Here is a 16,460-nt window from a genome sequence, read left to right on the forward strand (position 1 = left end):
GCTCAGCTCATCAACTGCGGCACAGCTGATTTATTAGTTCTTGGTTGAACGCCTAACGTGTACTACAGCAGCATACATAGCAAATACACAAAAACCATTCATTAGCCAGATGAACATGCAGGTGTGTCCTGCCCCCCCACCCAGTTGATAAGTAGAATCACTACAATTGGCTGTACCTAGTAATGATGTTTGCTAGAGGCACGTCTTCCCCGTGTGGCTCCACAATTACTAGTAGGTAAACTAAAGGGTGCGTCTAGTTCGGGATGTGGAGAGCATCGGGTGCAGTCTGGACCGCCGGTTCCTCCTCTCCGCTTTTCAAACCCGGAAAGCGAAAGGTCTTCGCGTTTTGCAGAAATAATAAACTAATCCGCGGCTAGAATGGAAGGACAACTGCCGACGAGGGTCTACGAAGATCCCCTAATCTGCTTTTCAACCCCCCCATGACGGAGCTATGGATGCTTGCTAGCCAGTGACGATAGCCTGACCCTGTCAAACGTAATATGAGCTAGCTTCGCGTAGCTTCAACTACTGCAATCGAGCAGGTGGCGGCCAAATCCCATCTTTTTCCTCTCTATATTTCGAATTGGCGGCCGCATGCAACCTGGTCAGCTCCGAGGTATGCCGATAGGGCTTCCATCTTGCCTCGCCCTGGAGATCACGCTGAACTAACCGCGCAAACAATGTCGGGGCGATATGCTTGATGTCGACTTTTAGGGGTTGCAGAGCCTCGGGCTGTGCTCCAGCTGCAACTCCGGTCCCGGTTCCAGTCTTAATTCCTGGCTCTGGCTCTCGCTCTGTCTTTGACTCGGACTGGGGTTCAGGCTCAGCTAACCAGAGATACGGCCGTGTCGTTTCACGCGAGCGGAACGACTCGTCATCCACGTAGAGAAAAACATCACTTCGAAAGCCAGCAGGAATCTGGTCATTTGAGAGCATTGTGCTGAAGCTGCTCCGTAAGGCACTCGGGTCCATGCTGTTATTACTGCCTGGAACAGCCGCCCAGTGCAATGTGAATCGGTCTCTCGTCTCGTCTTTAATCAGCGTTGGTGAATAGTGTAGTCCGTGGTAAACAGCAGTTCCGATCAAGGATTTATATTCTGGGAGGCGGCCTCCTTCCTCTTCTTCTTTCGGGAAGAATACCACGAGACCAAAGCGACCACCTGCTTCACCAGGCCCTGACCACCAGGACCAAAGTCAGAACCAGAACCAGAATCACGCGCGGGGGCTGAAACGGATTGCAATACATGCTCCTGCCAAGGAACCTTCATTGCAAACCGAATATTCCTAGTGTCATCATCGTTGAGCGCCTTGGCCGCCGCCAGCTCCACCTCTCGCCATCGCTGCTGAACTGTCTGCGCCACCTTTCTAGCAGCCCGAATATCGTCCGTCCTCGCCGCTTCTATAGCTCGAGCCTTAAGGTCCCGATCTTCAGGAGAAAGGCGCGCCACCTCGGACAGGATACGGCCTGGTTATCCCTTGACTACGCCGGCCGTTAAGAGACTGGCTTCTTTATAGCTCAGGGCGAGGCTTCTAAGGGAGAAGCCATCACTGTCATTACCGCCGTTGTTGCTGCTATTGATGGCTTTGGTAACTAGCTCGCCCATGGACAAGCCGCAGGCATTTTGACAGAGGGTGTCTTCCTCGTCTGGTGGGCTGCGGTGGGTGATGAGTCGGCGTTCTTGATCCGTTAATGAGGAGGGGTTGGATATGGCGCGGTTGTACAGGCTGCGTGTCGACTCATCCAGGACTAAAGGGGTTCTGTCTGGGCTTATGCTGAAAGGGTTGGTCCCTTCAGCATCGATGGGAAACGACATATTAACAATTATATGGTTATTCAGCAAGAGGATGATTGTGGACAGGAACTTGGGAGGAGCAGACCTAGACTGTGGTAGCGGGGTCGACACGTGACGGACTAGTGATACACCTGCTCTCAGGCATTGTAAATGGGTTGAATAGATTAGGAGATCCACGGGACCGAGGTATGTTTCCTAGTAGGAAATGGTGGTTGTGGTCATAACAGGTGGTAAATAGTGACGGTCGCTGAGAATCGCCCAAAGACTTGCCCCGTAGTCCCCCTTCACGACGGGTTGTATCTTTTTTCCAATATATATGAAGGAGCTATTCTAGACGCTTTCAAGTCAGTCACGATAGCCTGATGTTGTCAAATGTAGCATAATACAAGGAACTATGGCCTATGGAGAATGGTAGGGAGACTGATGCAAGCGGTCTTTCTACCCCATACCCAGCAACTATTTGACTAGGATTTCGTGGTGCTAACGAGAGACAAAAGCAAGGGAAAAGAAAGAAAATAAAAAAAATAAATAAAAAGCAGACATAGTCCCAAAAAAACTTCAAGTTTACCTCGGGGTCATCGAAGGGAAGCCCAGGTATATATTTGGCTAAGGGAGTTAAGGTGCAGGTCAAACCCTAATGGGCCCAAGAACTGTTTCTGAGGGAGGTCACATACAATGTCACAGGCCATGCCCCGCTCTTGAAATATTATCTTCTGACGGGTATGAGACGATCTATACTCCACAAACTGTACAGTTTTGAACAAGCAGTCGAATGAATTGATAAATGGCTTCAAAACCAAGACAATGTCGCTGACTCAGCGGAAGTGAGGAAGTTCCGAACTCCATCGAGCTGTATGCACGTACTCTGCCTACTCCATAGACTATAGCAGCCTTCTCTATGATAAAATTTGATAAAATGGTATTAGCTTTTCACGGAAAAGAACCTAGAAGTGTTCAATATATACACTGTTAACCAACATTTGGAGTCCATAACATACTAGGTTCATCTTGAATCTTGTCAACCTTGGGATGCTTTAACTCGAAAATGGCCTTTGGTAAGAATAGCCTGTCTGCTGTATACGACATAAAATAGACTAAGGCAATCATCACCTTGTACTCTTAGGCCTGGAACTCTGGATCTGTTGATTTTTGGATAACGTGATATAAATTACATATCAAAGCTCAGCCACACTAGTCGCAAAGGCCCACACATGAAGATCACATCCGCACTCAGTATACCTCTATAGTATCAAATACATGATTAGGACCTATAATGCTACGAGTAATATAGTCTCATCCAGCTTGGTATATCGTTCCGGAACGAAGCAAGTTCCGAGCACTGAGCGGACCACGGTGCAGATTTTGCCTCCTACGGAATATATAAAGGCTGTAAAGCCCTGTTCTGCTCATCCGTGCCATCGAACAATTCAGCATATCAATTCGATAGATTGAGCTACCGCAGCCAGTTTGTTAAACGGCAATGGAAAGCTCAGCGGCATCTACCATTCGGGAGCAATACCCCTCTAGCGGGTTGTCCATCCTCATTGCTGGAGGGGGCATTGGTGGCCTCACTTTTGCGATCGAGGCGTATCGTAAAGGCCATGATGTCCGCATCATAGAGAAGCGCCCGAACTTTGATGGCTACGGTGAGTACCAACCTGGCCCTCACAAACCCAAGTTCTAATGCAACAATGAAAACAGGCGATCTCCTGTTGATAGAATGCAACGCCCTTCACAGCATCAAGAACTGGCCACGGTTCTATGAACGATTGCAAACCATCTCGTACAAGTCCCAGCGAAATGTCAAGAAGTACGATGGGACATGGGTGGGAGTTTGGCCACTAGGGGACGGAAAGGACCTGTCAATGGCCTTCAACCGATCTGAGCTCCACTCTGCATTATGGGAGTATGTCCAGGAGCTAGGTATTCGAGTGGACTTTTCAACTACCGTTGAAGACTACTTCGAAACTGATGTGGAAAGCGGCGTGGTCCTTGCCGATGGAAGCATGCTTACGGCAGATATTGTCGTAGCTGCTGATGGCGTCGGTTCGAAGGCATGGTCGTTGGTCTTGGGAACGAAAGACGTTCCCATCAGCTCCGGATTTGCCTGTTACAGGGCGACCTTTCCCGCTGGACCAGCACTCGACAATCCGATTATTGCTAAAGAGTTTGAAGGCTACATCGATCGTGCCTCGATTCATGCGGGCCCTGGGGCACATGTGGCCGTGGGAAAGACGTCAAGGCAGATTTGCTACATGCTGACACATAGGGTATGTCGGATTAGATCTCAGAGATGCATGTATGCTGCCGGTAGGCTGACCATTCTATAACCGCAGGATGATCACAATGCGGAGGAAGACTGGGATAAAACTGTCTCTACTGAGAAGGCTTTGACATACATTGAAGGATGGGAACCCTTTCTGACTGAGCTGATCAAAGCTACTCCCAACAACCGTTGTACGGACTGGAAGTTGTTGTGGCGCAATCCTCAACCGAAATGGGCCTCGCCTAAGGCTCGAGTCATTCAGCTTGGTGATTCTGCTCACTCCTTCTTGCCAACATCTGGCAGTGGAGCGGCAATGGCCATGGAAGACGCGTACTCTTTGGCAACGTGCTTGCAATTGGGCGGCAAGTCCAACTTCGCCTTGGCTGTGCGAGTTCATAATCATCTGAGGTATGCAGTAATGCGAGTTAAAGACGGAATATGGTCTTATACTTACCACGAATACACAGGTTCGAACGCGTGTCGTGCGCCCAGAAAATGGGTTTCCACCACCGGGAGAAATTCCATAACACCGATTGGGATGCAGTAGCGAAGAATCCGGATATTTTTAGCAAGACGACTGCTGACTGGATTATGCGCCATAACCCAGAGCAATACGCCTATGATAACTACGGCAAATGTGCGAATCATCTCTTGACTGGGGCTCCCTTCCAGAACACCAATGTACCTCCGGGCTACACCTACAAGCCGTGGACTGTGAAGGAGCTCATGGACGCTTCAGATAGACATGAGCCGGTGGCTGATGAAGGTGATTGGTCTTGATTATCGTTGTGTAAAATATAGGTGTCGCATTGATAGATAGTTGAGGGTTCATCGGCATATTGGTCGTGTAATTGAGGTAAATGGAATCTAGTAGTCTGCATGTGGGAGAATTCGCAACCCTGTATCAGGAGGCTGACAGTTATAATGAGGAAAGCTCTTACGGGGTCGATGCACCACCGACTTTCTATGCATGAGTGTCAAACATACAAGCAAATATTTTTAGATTTCTCCCATGTTGTATCCCCGTCCAAATGTCTTGTTCGTGATAACCAGTTCCTTACTATTCCAATCCACTGAACTTTCGAAGGCATGTTTGGTATTAAAGCCATTACCTTGCTTTAACTACTCTAGGGCTGGTCGGATATTATTGCTTTCGTGTGATCTTCCAATCTCATGTTTTGTACACCCGGCTGTTTATAGACTTCGCCCACCGAGAGGATGAAGGCTCGTGATATAATAACATGTTCAACAGTATTAAGCCTTCCGGGGAGATGTTGCTTTGAAAATCAAGACACACCCTACCACCACGCTTTCCACATGGTCAAACTCTTGCGATAGAAGGTTAGTGAAATCCTTCGCTTCGTCGCCGTAGTTGTCAAATACTCCGAAGAAATTGTAAATTGAAAGTAACAGCGACGCAAACCAATTGTATCGAATGTTCTTTCCTAGAACCGTGGTGCCAAAGAGTACCCCGTGCTCCTTCAGCAGCGACTTGAGGTTCACAAAGGTTGTAGCTTTCCTGGATGGTGGACCGGGGAGGCAGTGTAGCAGAAACATTATTGAGATTGAGTCAAATGTCCCTAGCTCCAGACTGTCTGGGAGTGGCTTCAATACATCCGCAACTAGGCAGTCCGTGCGATCCGGAAGGGCGATGCGGGTGGCAGCTTTCTTGATACAGGTAGGGTTCAGGTCGACAAGGACAAGCTTCTGGGGCCAAGACAGTGCAGGATCTTCTCCAGGACTTTCTTTCATCGCCGCCAGAAAGTATCCGGTGCCTACACCCACATCCATATGACGGGGACCAGCATTCGCCCGGAAGAAAGGGATTAAGACAGAATCAGTCGGGCAGCGCCAAGCAAATCGCGTTGCCAGATAATGAACAACGAAGTCATAGATACACAGGGAGACCCAGTTGTATGTCCTCGCACTCTGTGGCAATGACTGTCTCATTTCTATGTGTTTGTAGACCGACATTTCAGATTTGGGACGGAGAATGAAGACGTACGTTGCGCATCGCAGAACGATCCTAATACCTGTGAGTTGGCTTTCTCTCGCCTGGCTTATAGACGACGTCAGTGGTTGCAATACTGCACTTCCTTATCGGATAGCAAGGTTACACTTTTCCATCTTTCGGATAGAGAGGACCGGTTTAATCAAGATTTAGTTCCATGTTTTCAATCATTCGAATGGATAGCCAGTTCGTAGTCTTCCTCCATACAGTTGTAATGTTTCTCTGTAATGATCGTCTATTGCATTCAATCTCGTGGCAGACTGAATTTTGAACCTACTAATAAAATACGAATCACGCTGGATACTATGCCTATGGTCAAGGTCTTCGGTGAACCTCTGTTATCTACTCCAACTTGGTCGAAATAACTAGTTATCTTTGTAGTATCGCTACTAAATAAAAAAACATACAACAGGAGGGATTCGCTGGTGATCACCCACCCAACTACTAACCTCCCGGCGTGTGGCTTAAGTACGGCTGAGCGGACGGGAAGCCCTGTTCTCCACACCCTGTGGTCGTATGTACTGGGCTCTCCAAAGTACTGGTATAGGATCGGCATGATGCTAGCTCGCTCAACTGCATGACAACAGTCGCCCACGTCGAATCAACTGATTCCTACATCATGACATACGAGTATTGCGGCGAGGGTAACTGTGATGCGTATTACAAGGTTGCCTCGTCCCCCTTGGAACTGGGTCCACTTGTCTCCAACGATACGAACCCGATCACGCCCCACAACATATCGTATGTGACCTGGATGTCACACACCGATCGGACTGATCAGCGCCCTCAGCCATGAGGTAGTCTTTGTGAATGAGGATTCAGCACACCCAGGCATGATAAAAACAGTGGACGTAGGCAAGTGGTCGGCCTATTCGGGGAGTATGAGAGTAGTCTGCAAAGTAAAAGGAAATTGCTTTTTGCAAATTGGGGCAACGTGGGAAACCCGGAGGATAATTCCGTTACGTGTGGTGCCGTTGAGATCTCTACTTATAGGTGTTCATAAGAACGTGGGGACTGACTCCTACGGAGGCTACTTGATCGTAGTTAGCATAAATATCCACAAACTCAGTTCCTGATGCCAGGAGGTGAACATGGCGGAATCCTTTGAAGATTCTCGCTGTATGAAGGTTATCATTATGTTAAACCTGGGGTCTCATAGGAATATAAGAAGGTATATTTAGATTATTACTAGTGCGAGTGGGCTTGTACACCTGTGAACTGAACTTAGTTCAACGACGAGTACACAAACTTTTCGAACTCTGTAAGCAGCTCCACAGACTTCTGATCCCCCATCGGTACAAGCTGAGAGAGATATATACCAGCGACGCCATTGTTAATGTCGATCCACTAAAGTAATCAAAGAGTGAGCTAAAATCTTCATTCTGGAATGGAATGACTCACCCAATAGCAATTCGGTATACCGGACCAGGTGAGTGAGTGCAGCCCACGTTGCTCAGGAACTGCAGCGGTGTTAACAAGACCACCTAGCCCAAAGCTGACAGGCACGTCATGCGGCACAGCATTCCAGATTGCATTTTGCACCGGCAATGGATACTCATCTGGTTTGTCAAGGCCACTGTTACTTCCCAAATGGGGCTGGAACATGAGCTTGATAGTTTCAGGCCGGAGCAGCTTCCCGGTGAGAATGCCTGGTAGATCTTGAGCATCTCGTTGACTGTTGCGTAGAGACCACCACCACCTTGGTCCTCTGCAATTGGGTCGGGCCATACTGGGCTCCTTTCCTCTTCCAGCCTCTGGCCTACTCTTTCCCAGTTCTTAGCCTTCCGCGCGCGAAGGTCCTCTCGTTGGTCAAGATGAAAGGTAACGTCTTTGGCGGAAACGATGTCAAATATATGGTGCTTCATGTAATCCCCAAGCTTCATGGAAGTGACCCGCTCGACCTTTGGATCTCATGTCGTCAGTCACAAACCCCCTCATAAGTCAGAAGAATCAGAGCCTACCGCGACCCCTGCCCAGTCGACGCTTGGCGAGTACAGCCAGCGCTCGCCAGGTTCGAACAACAGGAAAGGGTGATAGGACTCTTTCTACATATGAGATTAGCTGTGGCGCTTAGGATGTGACCGGTCTACTGACCACAGTTTGCTGGATAAGTGGCCGTTCGCCCTGCAGCTCTTGGTAGCGAGCCAGGAGCGGGTGCATGAATACATATGCCATGCCACTAGAGTGAGTCAACATGTGCCTGGGAGCCATTAGTATATGAAGAAAAATCTATGATTCGGCGCTAACGCAGTATGCGAACGACTTGCCGAAGGGTGATAGTCTTGGTGGCCGGGCGAAAGATGGGTTCATCCTTCTCATTAAAGCCCGTCAATATCTGGGCATCTGCCCACTCCGGCAACACTTTAGCTATGTCTTCATCTAGGTCTAGTTGTCCCCTTTCTACACACTGCATCACAGCAACAGTGGTCAGAAACTTTGTGCAAGACGCGATCCAATGTACGGCATCAGTGTTCGGTGTATCGGTAGAGTCTTCCCCAAACGCCTTCGCGTAGTGAAAGGAGCCTTTGTCATGGATACGATGATTAGCAGATGTGAAATGCGGATTATACAAGCTTCACAGTTTACATACCATCTCTGTTAATGGCACCCAACGTAACCCGTGGGAGGGGCTGCTTGTCCTCCCCCGATTGATGGCGGAGCGAATTAACGGTTTCTTCGAACGACGGCATGATGGCAGAGTCTGACCTATCCAGCAGTAATCTCAGATCTGTCTTATAATCCTGAACTCTGCAGAGGAGAGCGGGGGCGGCAGTCTATAATGCATGCACAATTCACGGTCCACATGGCTATTACCAGCACTCATATTGAACAATATTCAATCATGGTAGCGAGAATCCTTCGCTCCAGGCCCACATCAACTACATGAAGTGGTTGGAGGTCGTCCCGCGCTATCGTTCTATATCTACTCTAGACCCATTGATAGTTACAGCTAGTGCCGGTCAATGCGCACAGCCCAACTGCCGAAACACTTTCCCCACACATTTAAACTACGGGATTCGGCTATTTCAAGCAAATTTATAGGCTATATATCCATTGCAATACGCAATACATCTCTAAACCGGATGATGGACATGGGTTTACTAGGGCTCGGCTGGAGTCAAAAATAGGGCATCACTTCAAGTAAAATGATATCAGTGATAGTATCACCATAAAACGCCGTATTATAGCTCTAGGGTGGGCATTTGCCACATATGCCTGTCGCAAGTGGGGTTAATTGTTAATTTGGCAGGAGATTTTATGCTGGGTTTTGGGTGAAGCTGTTTTGCATAGTGCTATTTCATCCACATTGATCCCTGCCCCCCTCACGCCGTCTGCTTTTGTTCATTTATTACCAACTGTTTCTTTCAGCGGAAAGAAAGCCCTCGCTTCTGCTTTGTCTGTTTTCGCTACACTTAAGACACCATGGTGATGAAGGACAGCAAATGTTGGTATGCATTATAGTGACGCAGCGGAGCTTGTAAATCCACCATCCACAACCAATATCTGTCCAGTGATATATTTAGCCGCGTCGCTGGCCAGAAATACTGTAGAGTTGGCTATATCGAACGCGTCCCCCATGCGCCCCAAAGGGACGGGTTGCCGGGTAATCTTGTCATAAACCTCTTGCTGCCCGCTGAATTTGAAGTTATCCACCAAAGGGGTGTGAATGAAACCCGGTACTACCGAGTTCAATCGAACACCTTTTGGTGCGTACATGACTGCCGTGACCTTCGTAAACTGGATTACCGCAGCCTTTGCCGCAGAATACGCGACCTGTGGCTTCCCAATATACCTCAAGCCCGCAATGGAGGCGTTGTTGACCACGCATCCCGATCCTTGCTTTTCCATTATTGGGAGCACCACATGGCACGCTAGGTAGACAGTCTTCAGGTTGAGGTCAATTTGTTTGTCCCAGACATCGGGGGACATGCTGGCTGGGTCACCGGCTACTGTGGCGCCCACGTTGTTGATCAAGATATCGATTCGGCCATACTTTGCCATCACGGTGTCCACCACTCTCCTCACGTCCTTTTCAGATGTCACATCGGCTTGGGCAATATCACACTTCCCGCCTTCGGCTTGGATTCGTGAAGCGGTACGCTCTGCCGCCTGGAGATTCACGTCGCAGCCGAAAACCTGGACGCCGTTTAGGGCCAGGCATCGAGCGATTGCTGCTCCATTGCCCCATGCTTCCGAGCCCGGGACGTGGGTTTGGCCGGCTCCCATGATTAAGGCAACTTTACCATGGAGGTCTGGGTATTTTGGAAATGTGGCCATATTTTGAGATTGAGGAGGCCCGGTTTGCTGCTGAAAGTTATACAATTCCTGGATAGTGCAGGGATTTGCTTGCTGTGACAGAGCAAAATCAGCAGAGTCCAGATAAATGCGGTGTTCCTTGAAATGGTGGTGTGTAGCAGTCAGTATTAATTTATAGTTATAAGTGATATACGTACCAGAGGCAATGGGTCTGGCGTCACTCTCGGGCAAGTGTCCGAATAGCGCTGCGGGGTTGATTTCCCTTCATGTTGAACATCAACCGGAGTTGTTTGGATTGTCCGCGCCAGGGTCCGAGCCTCTGCAGGTAAAAGAATGCATCTACTAGGCTTGATGGTTAGCTAAAACATGGAATATACTTTCTCCAATGCTTTTCCATCGGTCATCGTGGAAGACTGTATGTGACATATTTCTGGGCTTCGGAGCTTCTCCGGACTCTTTGATACCTACACCACCATGGTTGCTTGTGATGTTGGCTCTGAAACTGCCTATGTTGGATAGACTTACAGAGGCAATACAGATAGATACATCAATGTAGGCAAAATGGGAATGATACAGATCGAATCCAATCTACGAGTTTGCAACCATGGGTGTGCTATTTATACCCGGGACGAGAAATATTGTTCGGCTTATTGGATGCACATCGTAACTTTAATAGATCTCGCAGAAAGTCGTCTATGGTCTGTGTCTCACACATTGTCAGATTCTCAATGACTCGAAGCTGCCATCATTGTGCTAGCTAGTTTATCATGCAGAATCTGAGGGAGGAGAGTATTGGCGCATCAAGGGTCCAAACCACGGATATCTCATTTTCGTATATCCTTCACACTTTGGACCTGATCTTTGGCAGTTGATAGCCGCCTGTATCCTGAATTACATTAAACGCTCTGTCCATGAACTCCTTCACATCCCCTCCTAGCCACTCTGGGATCAAATCCCCCCTGGTCAGCTCTAGCTCGCGCAGAAACCTTCCAGCAACCTGCTCACAGTTAGTTAAGTCCGGCATTATTCCAATGAAATGTGGCTGGGTTAATACGTCCCAATAAGCAACTGCCACTGTTGTTGTTATCTAAAGCAGACTGAAATATGACCCTGCCCACCATCTCTGGCGTGTTTGCTTCTAATCCAGCCGCCTTCCAGCGCTCGGTTAGGCCGGAGGTTATCGCTGTTGGTGTGAAGAAGGGAGCGATGGCGGCGATGGAAATGTTATACCGTTTTGCAGCTAGTTGGGATGCTCTCAATAGTCCAACCACAGCGTGCTTAGAAGCGATGTACGCTGCGACCCCGGTCCCTCCAAAGTATCCCGATGTAGATGCCACTAGAACGATCGACGGTTGGCCCTTCTTCAGGTTGGATGATAATCGCATATGGTGCATGGCGAGCCGCAATGCTAGAAGTCCGGCAATGAAGTCTGTCAGTAGCCGTAACATTATCAAGTGTGTGGTCCGTACTGTTTAGAGTTCCCTTGATATTAATATCAATGACCCTCGATGCTTCTTGTGACTCGCGCAGGTTTCCCTCGCTATCCACGTCCCCCATATCTAAAACATGTTCTGATTCCATCACGCCGGCATTGGCCACAACGGTGTCCAGACTACCGAATGTCTGAATTGTTTGCTTGAACAGACGTTGCATTTGCTGCCAGTCCCGCATATCGACTGCAATAAATACAGCATTGTCAGGATATGGGAACGAAGCAATCAGTTCTTGGGCATTGCTCTCGAGGGCTGGTATATCTGCAAGGACCACTTTGGCACCGTGGTTGTTAAACTCCTTGGCCGTTGCCGCACCGATACCTCCCCCGGCTCCTGTGATGATCACCGTTCGCGATCTGGCACGGTCAAGGGTGGCTTGTTTGGGCTCATTCAAATGCATGATGCCTGTCGTCAAGTAGCTCTGCGAGGAACAATGGGATGAAATACTTCTTTAGAAAGTGCAGTCCTAGCCAGTCTTATGTGATGCGTAAATGCTCAACACGCACTGCTCGTACTTTTCGTCATAACCCCACATCGGCGGTGCTTCAAAAATAGTGGAACTGATGTCAAGATTAGACCAGATCAAACCCCACTTGCGGGGATGCCATATTTGCCCAGAGACCGAAGCGGGGGTTGCCTAGCATCCTCTACGTGATATCCAACCTAGGATGAGTACACCGGGGAGTACACCACAATCTCCGACGAAGGATAAATAATGCCACCCATAAATGATATCCTGGGTAGCTAACAAGAACAAGCCGTTGCTCTAGTCAGAGTCAATCTGGTAGTACCCTGTGTCTACTGGTGACGTGGTTATGTCTCCCCCCATGCGCAAACCACATACAGCGAGAGGACCGTGCCATCCTGCAGCTTTCGCTGGACAAACCCTACCCCGCAAGACTCAGAGCGTTATGCTGATCGGATATCTCCCCGATACCATGGTGTTGATGCTGATCATACAACTGAGAATCGAATCCTTACACATCCACAGCCAGTGGCGTTCCCTCGTCCTGTTTTTTAAACTTTTCCCTAAATTGGGCTTCTGCTTCCCCGGTTAAATATGCCCTGTACAGGGTCAAAGTCTGCAGTAGGCCTGGATTTGTGGGGAAGACATGGCAAACTGTAGGCTTAATGACATGGTGTCAATCTCAAAGAATTCCACAGTTCCAGGCTGGGCTGTCATTTTATCTTCGCATTCCACCCGTCGCACGGCCAACCATTCCATATAAACCCAATCCCTTCAACTTCCACCACATCAATCTGCTTCTACTTCACTACGCAAAACAATGCCTTCAAGCGACGTAGAAGCTAGTCTCGATGGAGACATCAAATGTGAGCATGCTGAGGAACTTGAGGATGTTCCCAGTATAGACCCAGACCTGGAAAGGAGGTAAGTTATGGACTAGAAGGATCGCCTCTAGTTAGTGAAAACATCGACTGACCTACGATTGACCAGGATTGTTCGGAAAATCGATTGCCGGCTCCTACCATCGACTGCAATTATATATCTCTTATGCTATCTCGACCGGTCGAACATTGGTAGGTGCCCATCGACTGCCATGACCTCAACTTACTGACATGTCTAAGGAAATGCGAAGATCCTCAATTCATCCACAAATGACACCCTCTTGGAAACCAACAACATCTCCAACCACCAATACACGATTGCAATGATGGTTTTCCTCGTGGCATATTCAGTATTTGAAGCGCCGAGCAATCTGGCATTGAAAATATTTCAACCGCGCAGGTAAGGCTTTCAAATACGCCCGAATGAGACGCCATCTTATACCACTGTCTAACGCATAATTAGGTGGCTTGGTCTACTTGTCATTGCTTTTGGGTCATTCTGCTTGGGCATCGGGTTTACGCACAATTTTGCGGGACTAGCAGCTCTCCGATTTCTCCTGGGGGCTGCGGAAGCCGGTGCATTTCCAGGCATGGACTTCTCTCATTCCATTTGATATGGGGCATTTCGCTCTTTCATCTATTTTTCCCCATTTCACTAATTCTTCTTCCGTGCGTCAGGCATGATTTATTATTTCACATTCTGGTACAAGCCCGCGGAACGCGCCACTCGAATCGCGGTATTCATGTGCAGTGCCACACTATCAGGTGCCTTTGGCGGGTATGAACAATCATTTAAGATCAGTATGTTGACAATCCCTAACAACAATTAGTGCAATCGCGTATGGCGTCGGGCACCTGAATGGAGCTCGAGGGTTGGAGGGCTGGCGATGGCTCTTCCTGGTGGAAGGAGTTCCCACCAGTAAGTCCATTCTCTACGGTACCGGAAAGGCCAATTAATGGTGTTTTTCTCTTCCAGTTGCCGCTGGCCTACTGGTGTTTCTTTTTCTGCCAAGCTACCCCGAGAAAGTAGGGTGGCTCACGGATGAAGAGAAAAAGTTCCAAGCGCTTCGTCTAGCAGGTGACGGTTCCTCGGGGTGAGTGATGCTTGATTTGCTGTCTAATCACTCTAGAGTCCAGACATGAAGATTTGCTGACGTGGTGGATCGAGCTTTGAAGGGAGGACAAACTTAACTGGAAAGACGCAAAGGAAACCCTCCTAACAGGAAGACTCTACCTTCACTACCTTACATATCTAACCATATCTGCCGGAGTTGCGTCGCTGTCCTTGTTTGCCCCGACAATCATTCTGGGACTGGGCTATACAGACCTCCAAGCACAGCTCTTTACCGTTCCGCCCTACGCTGTTGCGTACGTTGTGACTTTAGGGCTTGCGTGGCTTTCAGACAGGTTGAAATGTCGAGGAGCCATCGCATGTGGCTCCCAGCTTGTTGCGTTTGTTGCTTTCGCTATTCAAGGTAAGTGCGGATAGGGAATCATTTATCATATTTATCCTCATCTCATTGGTGCAATGCTGATTATCTTCTAGCATCTCTTCCGGTTAAGGCTTATACTGCACGCTATGCGTTCCTCGTCATTGCTACCGCTGGGACCTTTGGGGGTCTACCCTCACTTAACGCCTGGGTAGGAGACAATATTCACACTACCACAGCTCGGTCGATAACAACCGCACTAAACATATCCTTCTCCGGCCCAGGGCAAATCATCGGAGTCTGGATATATAGAGCCCAGGATGCCCCGGCATACCGATTGGGCCATGGTGTCAATGCTGGCATGAGCTTGCTAGCTGCAGTTCTGGCCTTCTGCTTGACTCTTTACTATCGGCGAGAGAATATGAAGATAAAAGGCACTAGTCAGACACTTTGGGTGACCTAAAGGATAGCGAAGATCTTGAGACGTTCAATAGTACTAGGACTGAACAATCGATGGCCGTCTGAAAGGCCATTTACCGTCATCTATAAGGCTGTATTAGTTCCATCATTGGGCGCCAAATGGGTGGCACAATTCCGCATGGTCTACCCCAGGTCTTCTTGTCTACATAATTTGTCAGCTTTCCGGGATTAACCGACTGAATTGTTAAGGCCTCGTCATCGGAAGGAATATAGCGTGCGACGATCAGGCGGAGATAAGGAAGCTTACGTCCGCCATGGCTTATAAAGCTGTCACTGTCGACGTAAACCAAAACCTTCCGACAAAGGCTCAGCAACCAGATCAAGCAAAGTAGAGTACAAGCCCGCTCGTCGACACAGTAAACCAGAATGTCCTTCTCCAAGTGCTGCATCCAAGGCTTCTCCTGGCAAGGCACACCCACCGGCCGCACCGACAAACTCTCCAACAACGACGTCTACATCACGGGGGATAACCCAGACGTGGCGATCCTGTTCATCGCCGACCTCTTCGGTTGGACATTCCCCAATGTCCGTCTCCTTGCAGACCACTTCGCCCGCGAAGTCGGCGCAACCGTCTTCGTGCCGGACTTTTTCGGCGGGGAGGTCCTAGACTTCGACCTCATTTCCGCGGAGAAATTCGACCAGATCGACCTGCCGGGGTTTATTGCACGAAATGGCCGGGAGCAGCGCGAGCCGGAGATCTTCGCCAGTGCGCGTGCTCTAAGACAGGAACTTGGGTATAAGAAAGTCGGCGCCGTGGGATATTGCTATGGGGGATGGGCGTCGTTTCGCCTAGGCGCAAAGGAACATGCATCTGCGCCGTTGGTGGATTGTATCGCCGTCGGTCATCCGTCTCTGCTTACGAAAAAGGATATCGATGAAGTGGATGTCCCTGTGCAGATGCTTGCGCCGGAGATTGATCAGGCGTATCCGGTGGAGCTGAAATTATATACGTTTGAGACCCTGCAGCGCTTGAATGTGCCGTTCGACTATCAGCATTTCCCGGGAGTCGTGCATGCCTGTTTTATACGCGGTGATGAGAATAAGCCTGGGGAGAGAGCGGCGATGGAGAGAGGAAAGAACGCGGTTGTTGGGTGGTTCAGACAGCTCTTGAAAGATGCTTGAAAGCACGTTTTGTGGATATTATGCGTTGCGATGATAGTTAATGAATTGATACGACTTACTATGTGATGTATTAGGGCTGAGTAACCATCTCATTAACCTATGTTGATAGTAACCTGAAGAATAACTAGTTACTCCATAGATAAGTTGCTTAGGAATGTGCACGAAGTTTGGACTGCGGCTTCCTGGCTGAGTCGATATTCAAGCCAAGATACATTTACATAGAAACATAACAGCGTTATTCAGGTACATATAGCCATAAGA

At 48.8% G+C, this 16,460-nt stretch overlaps 7 protein-coding genes across 7 annotated transcripts; 3 read left to right on the forward strand and 4 right to left on the reverse strand.

The window, feature by feature from the left end:
• Positions 1 to 525: 525 nt before the first annotated feature.
• On the reverse strand, positions 526 to 1,814 carry ANOM_007379 (uncharacterized protein; the record flags this gene model as incomplete). The annotated part of the gene is made up of 3 exons (XM_015552635.1): positions 526 to 1,175; positions 1,217 to 1,465; positions 1,559 to 1,814. The coding sequence occupies 3 exons, from the start codon at positions 1,812 to 1,814 to the stop codon at positions 526 to 528; spliced, it is 1,155 nt and encodes a 384-aa protein (XP_015404718.1).
• Positions 1,815 to 3,273: 1,459 nt separating this feature from the next.
• Positions 3,274 to 4,839, forward strand: ANOM_007380 (FAD binding domain protein; the record flags this gene model as incomplete). Its single annotated transcript, XM_015552636.1, has 4 exons — positions 3,274 to 3,439; positions 3,495 to 4,063; positions 4,130 to 4,467; positions 4,527 to 4,839. 4 exons carry the CDS (start codon positions 3,274 to 3,276, stop codon positions 4,837 to 4,839), a joined length of 1,386 nt encoding a protein of 461 aa, XP_015404709.1.
• Positions 4,840 to 5,313: 474 nt separating this feature from the next.
• ANOM_007381 (class I SAM-dependent methyltransferase) lies at positions 5,314 to 6,009 on the reverse strand (the record flags this gene model as incomplete). The annotated part of the gene is made up of 1 exon (XM_015552637.1): positions 5,314 to 6,009. The coding sequence occupies one exon, from the start codon at positions 6,007 to 6,009 to the stop codon at positions 5,314 to 5,316; it is 696 nt and encodes a 231-aa protein (XP_015404708.1).
• A 1,285-nt stretch (positions 6,010 to 7,294) lies between these two features.
• Positions 7,295 to 8,760, reverse strand: ANOM_007382 (serine hydrolase domain-containing protein; the record flags this gene model as incomplete). The annotated part of the gene is made up of 7 exons (XM_015552638.1): positions 7,295 to 7,417; positions 7,472 to 7,719; positions 7,770 to 7,971; positions 8,032 to 8,115; positions 8,165 to 8,270; positions 8,479 to 8,593; positions 8,661 to 8,760. The coding sequence occupies 7 exons, from the start codon at positions 8,758 to 8,760 to the stop codon at positions 7,295 to 7,297; spliced, it is 978 nt and encodes a 325-aa protein (XP_015404711.1).
• Positions 8,761 to 9,526: 766 nt separating this feature from the next.
• On the reverse strand, positions 9,527 to 12,220 carry ANOM_007383 (SDR family NAD(P)-dependent oxidoreductase; the record flags this gene model as incomplete). The annotated part of the gene is made up of 5 exons (XM_015552639.1): positions 9,527 to 10,465; positions 10,525 to 10,666; positions 11,173 to 11,324; positions 11,446 to 11,735; positions 11,797 to 12,220. The coding sequence occupies 5 exons, from the start codon at positions 12,218 to 12,220 to the stop codon at positions 9,527 to 9,529; spliced, it is 1,947 nt and encodes a 648-aa protein (XP_015404710.1).
• An 886-nt stretch (positions 12,221 to 13,106) lies between these two features.
• ANOM_007384 (MFS transporter) lies at positions 13,107 to 15,060 on the forward strand (the record flags this gene model as incomplete). The annotated part of the gene is made up of 9 exons (XM_015552640.1): positions 13,107 to 13,210; positions 13,277 to 13,359; positions 13,408 to 13,567; positions 13,631 to 13,743; positions 13,846 to 13,945; positions 13,998 to 14,086; positions 14,144 to 14,261; positions 14,344 to 14,642; positions 14,714 to 15,060. 9 exons carry the CDS (start codon positions 13,107 to 13,109, stop codon positions 15,058 to 15,060), a joined length of 1,413 nt encoding a protein of 470 aa, XP_015404705.1.
• Positions 15,061 to 15,443: 383 nt separating this feature from the next.
• Positions 15,444 to 16,199, forward strand: ANOM_007385 (dienelactone hydrolase family protein; the record flags this gene model as incomplete). The annotated part of the gene is made up of 1 exon (XM_015552641.1): positions 15,444 to 16,199. One exon carries the CDS (start codon positions 15,444 to 15,446, stop codon positions 16,197 to 16,199), a length of 756 nt encoding a protein of 251 aa, XP_015404704.1.
• Between the last annotated feature and the right edge of the window lie 261 nt (positions 16,200 to 16,460).

This window comes from Aspergillus nomiae (assembly GCF_001204775.2).
Source record: "Aspergillus nomiae NRRL 13137 chromosome Unknown contig00246, whole genome shotgun sequence".
In the NCBI taxonomy this organism is placed as follows: domain Eukaryota; kingdom Fungi; phylum Ascomycota; class Eurotiomycetes; order Eurotiales; family Aspergillaceae; genus Aspergillus; species Aspergillus nomiae.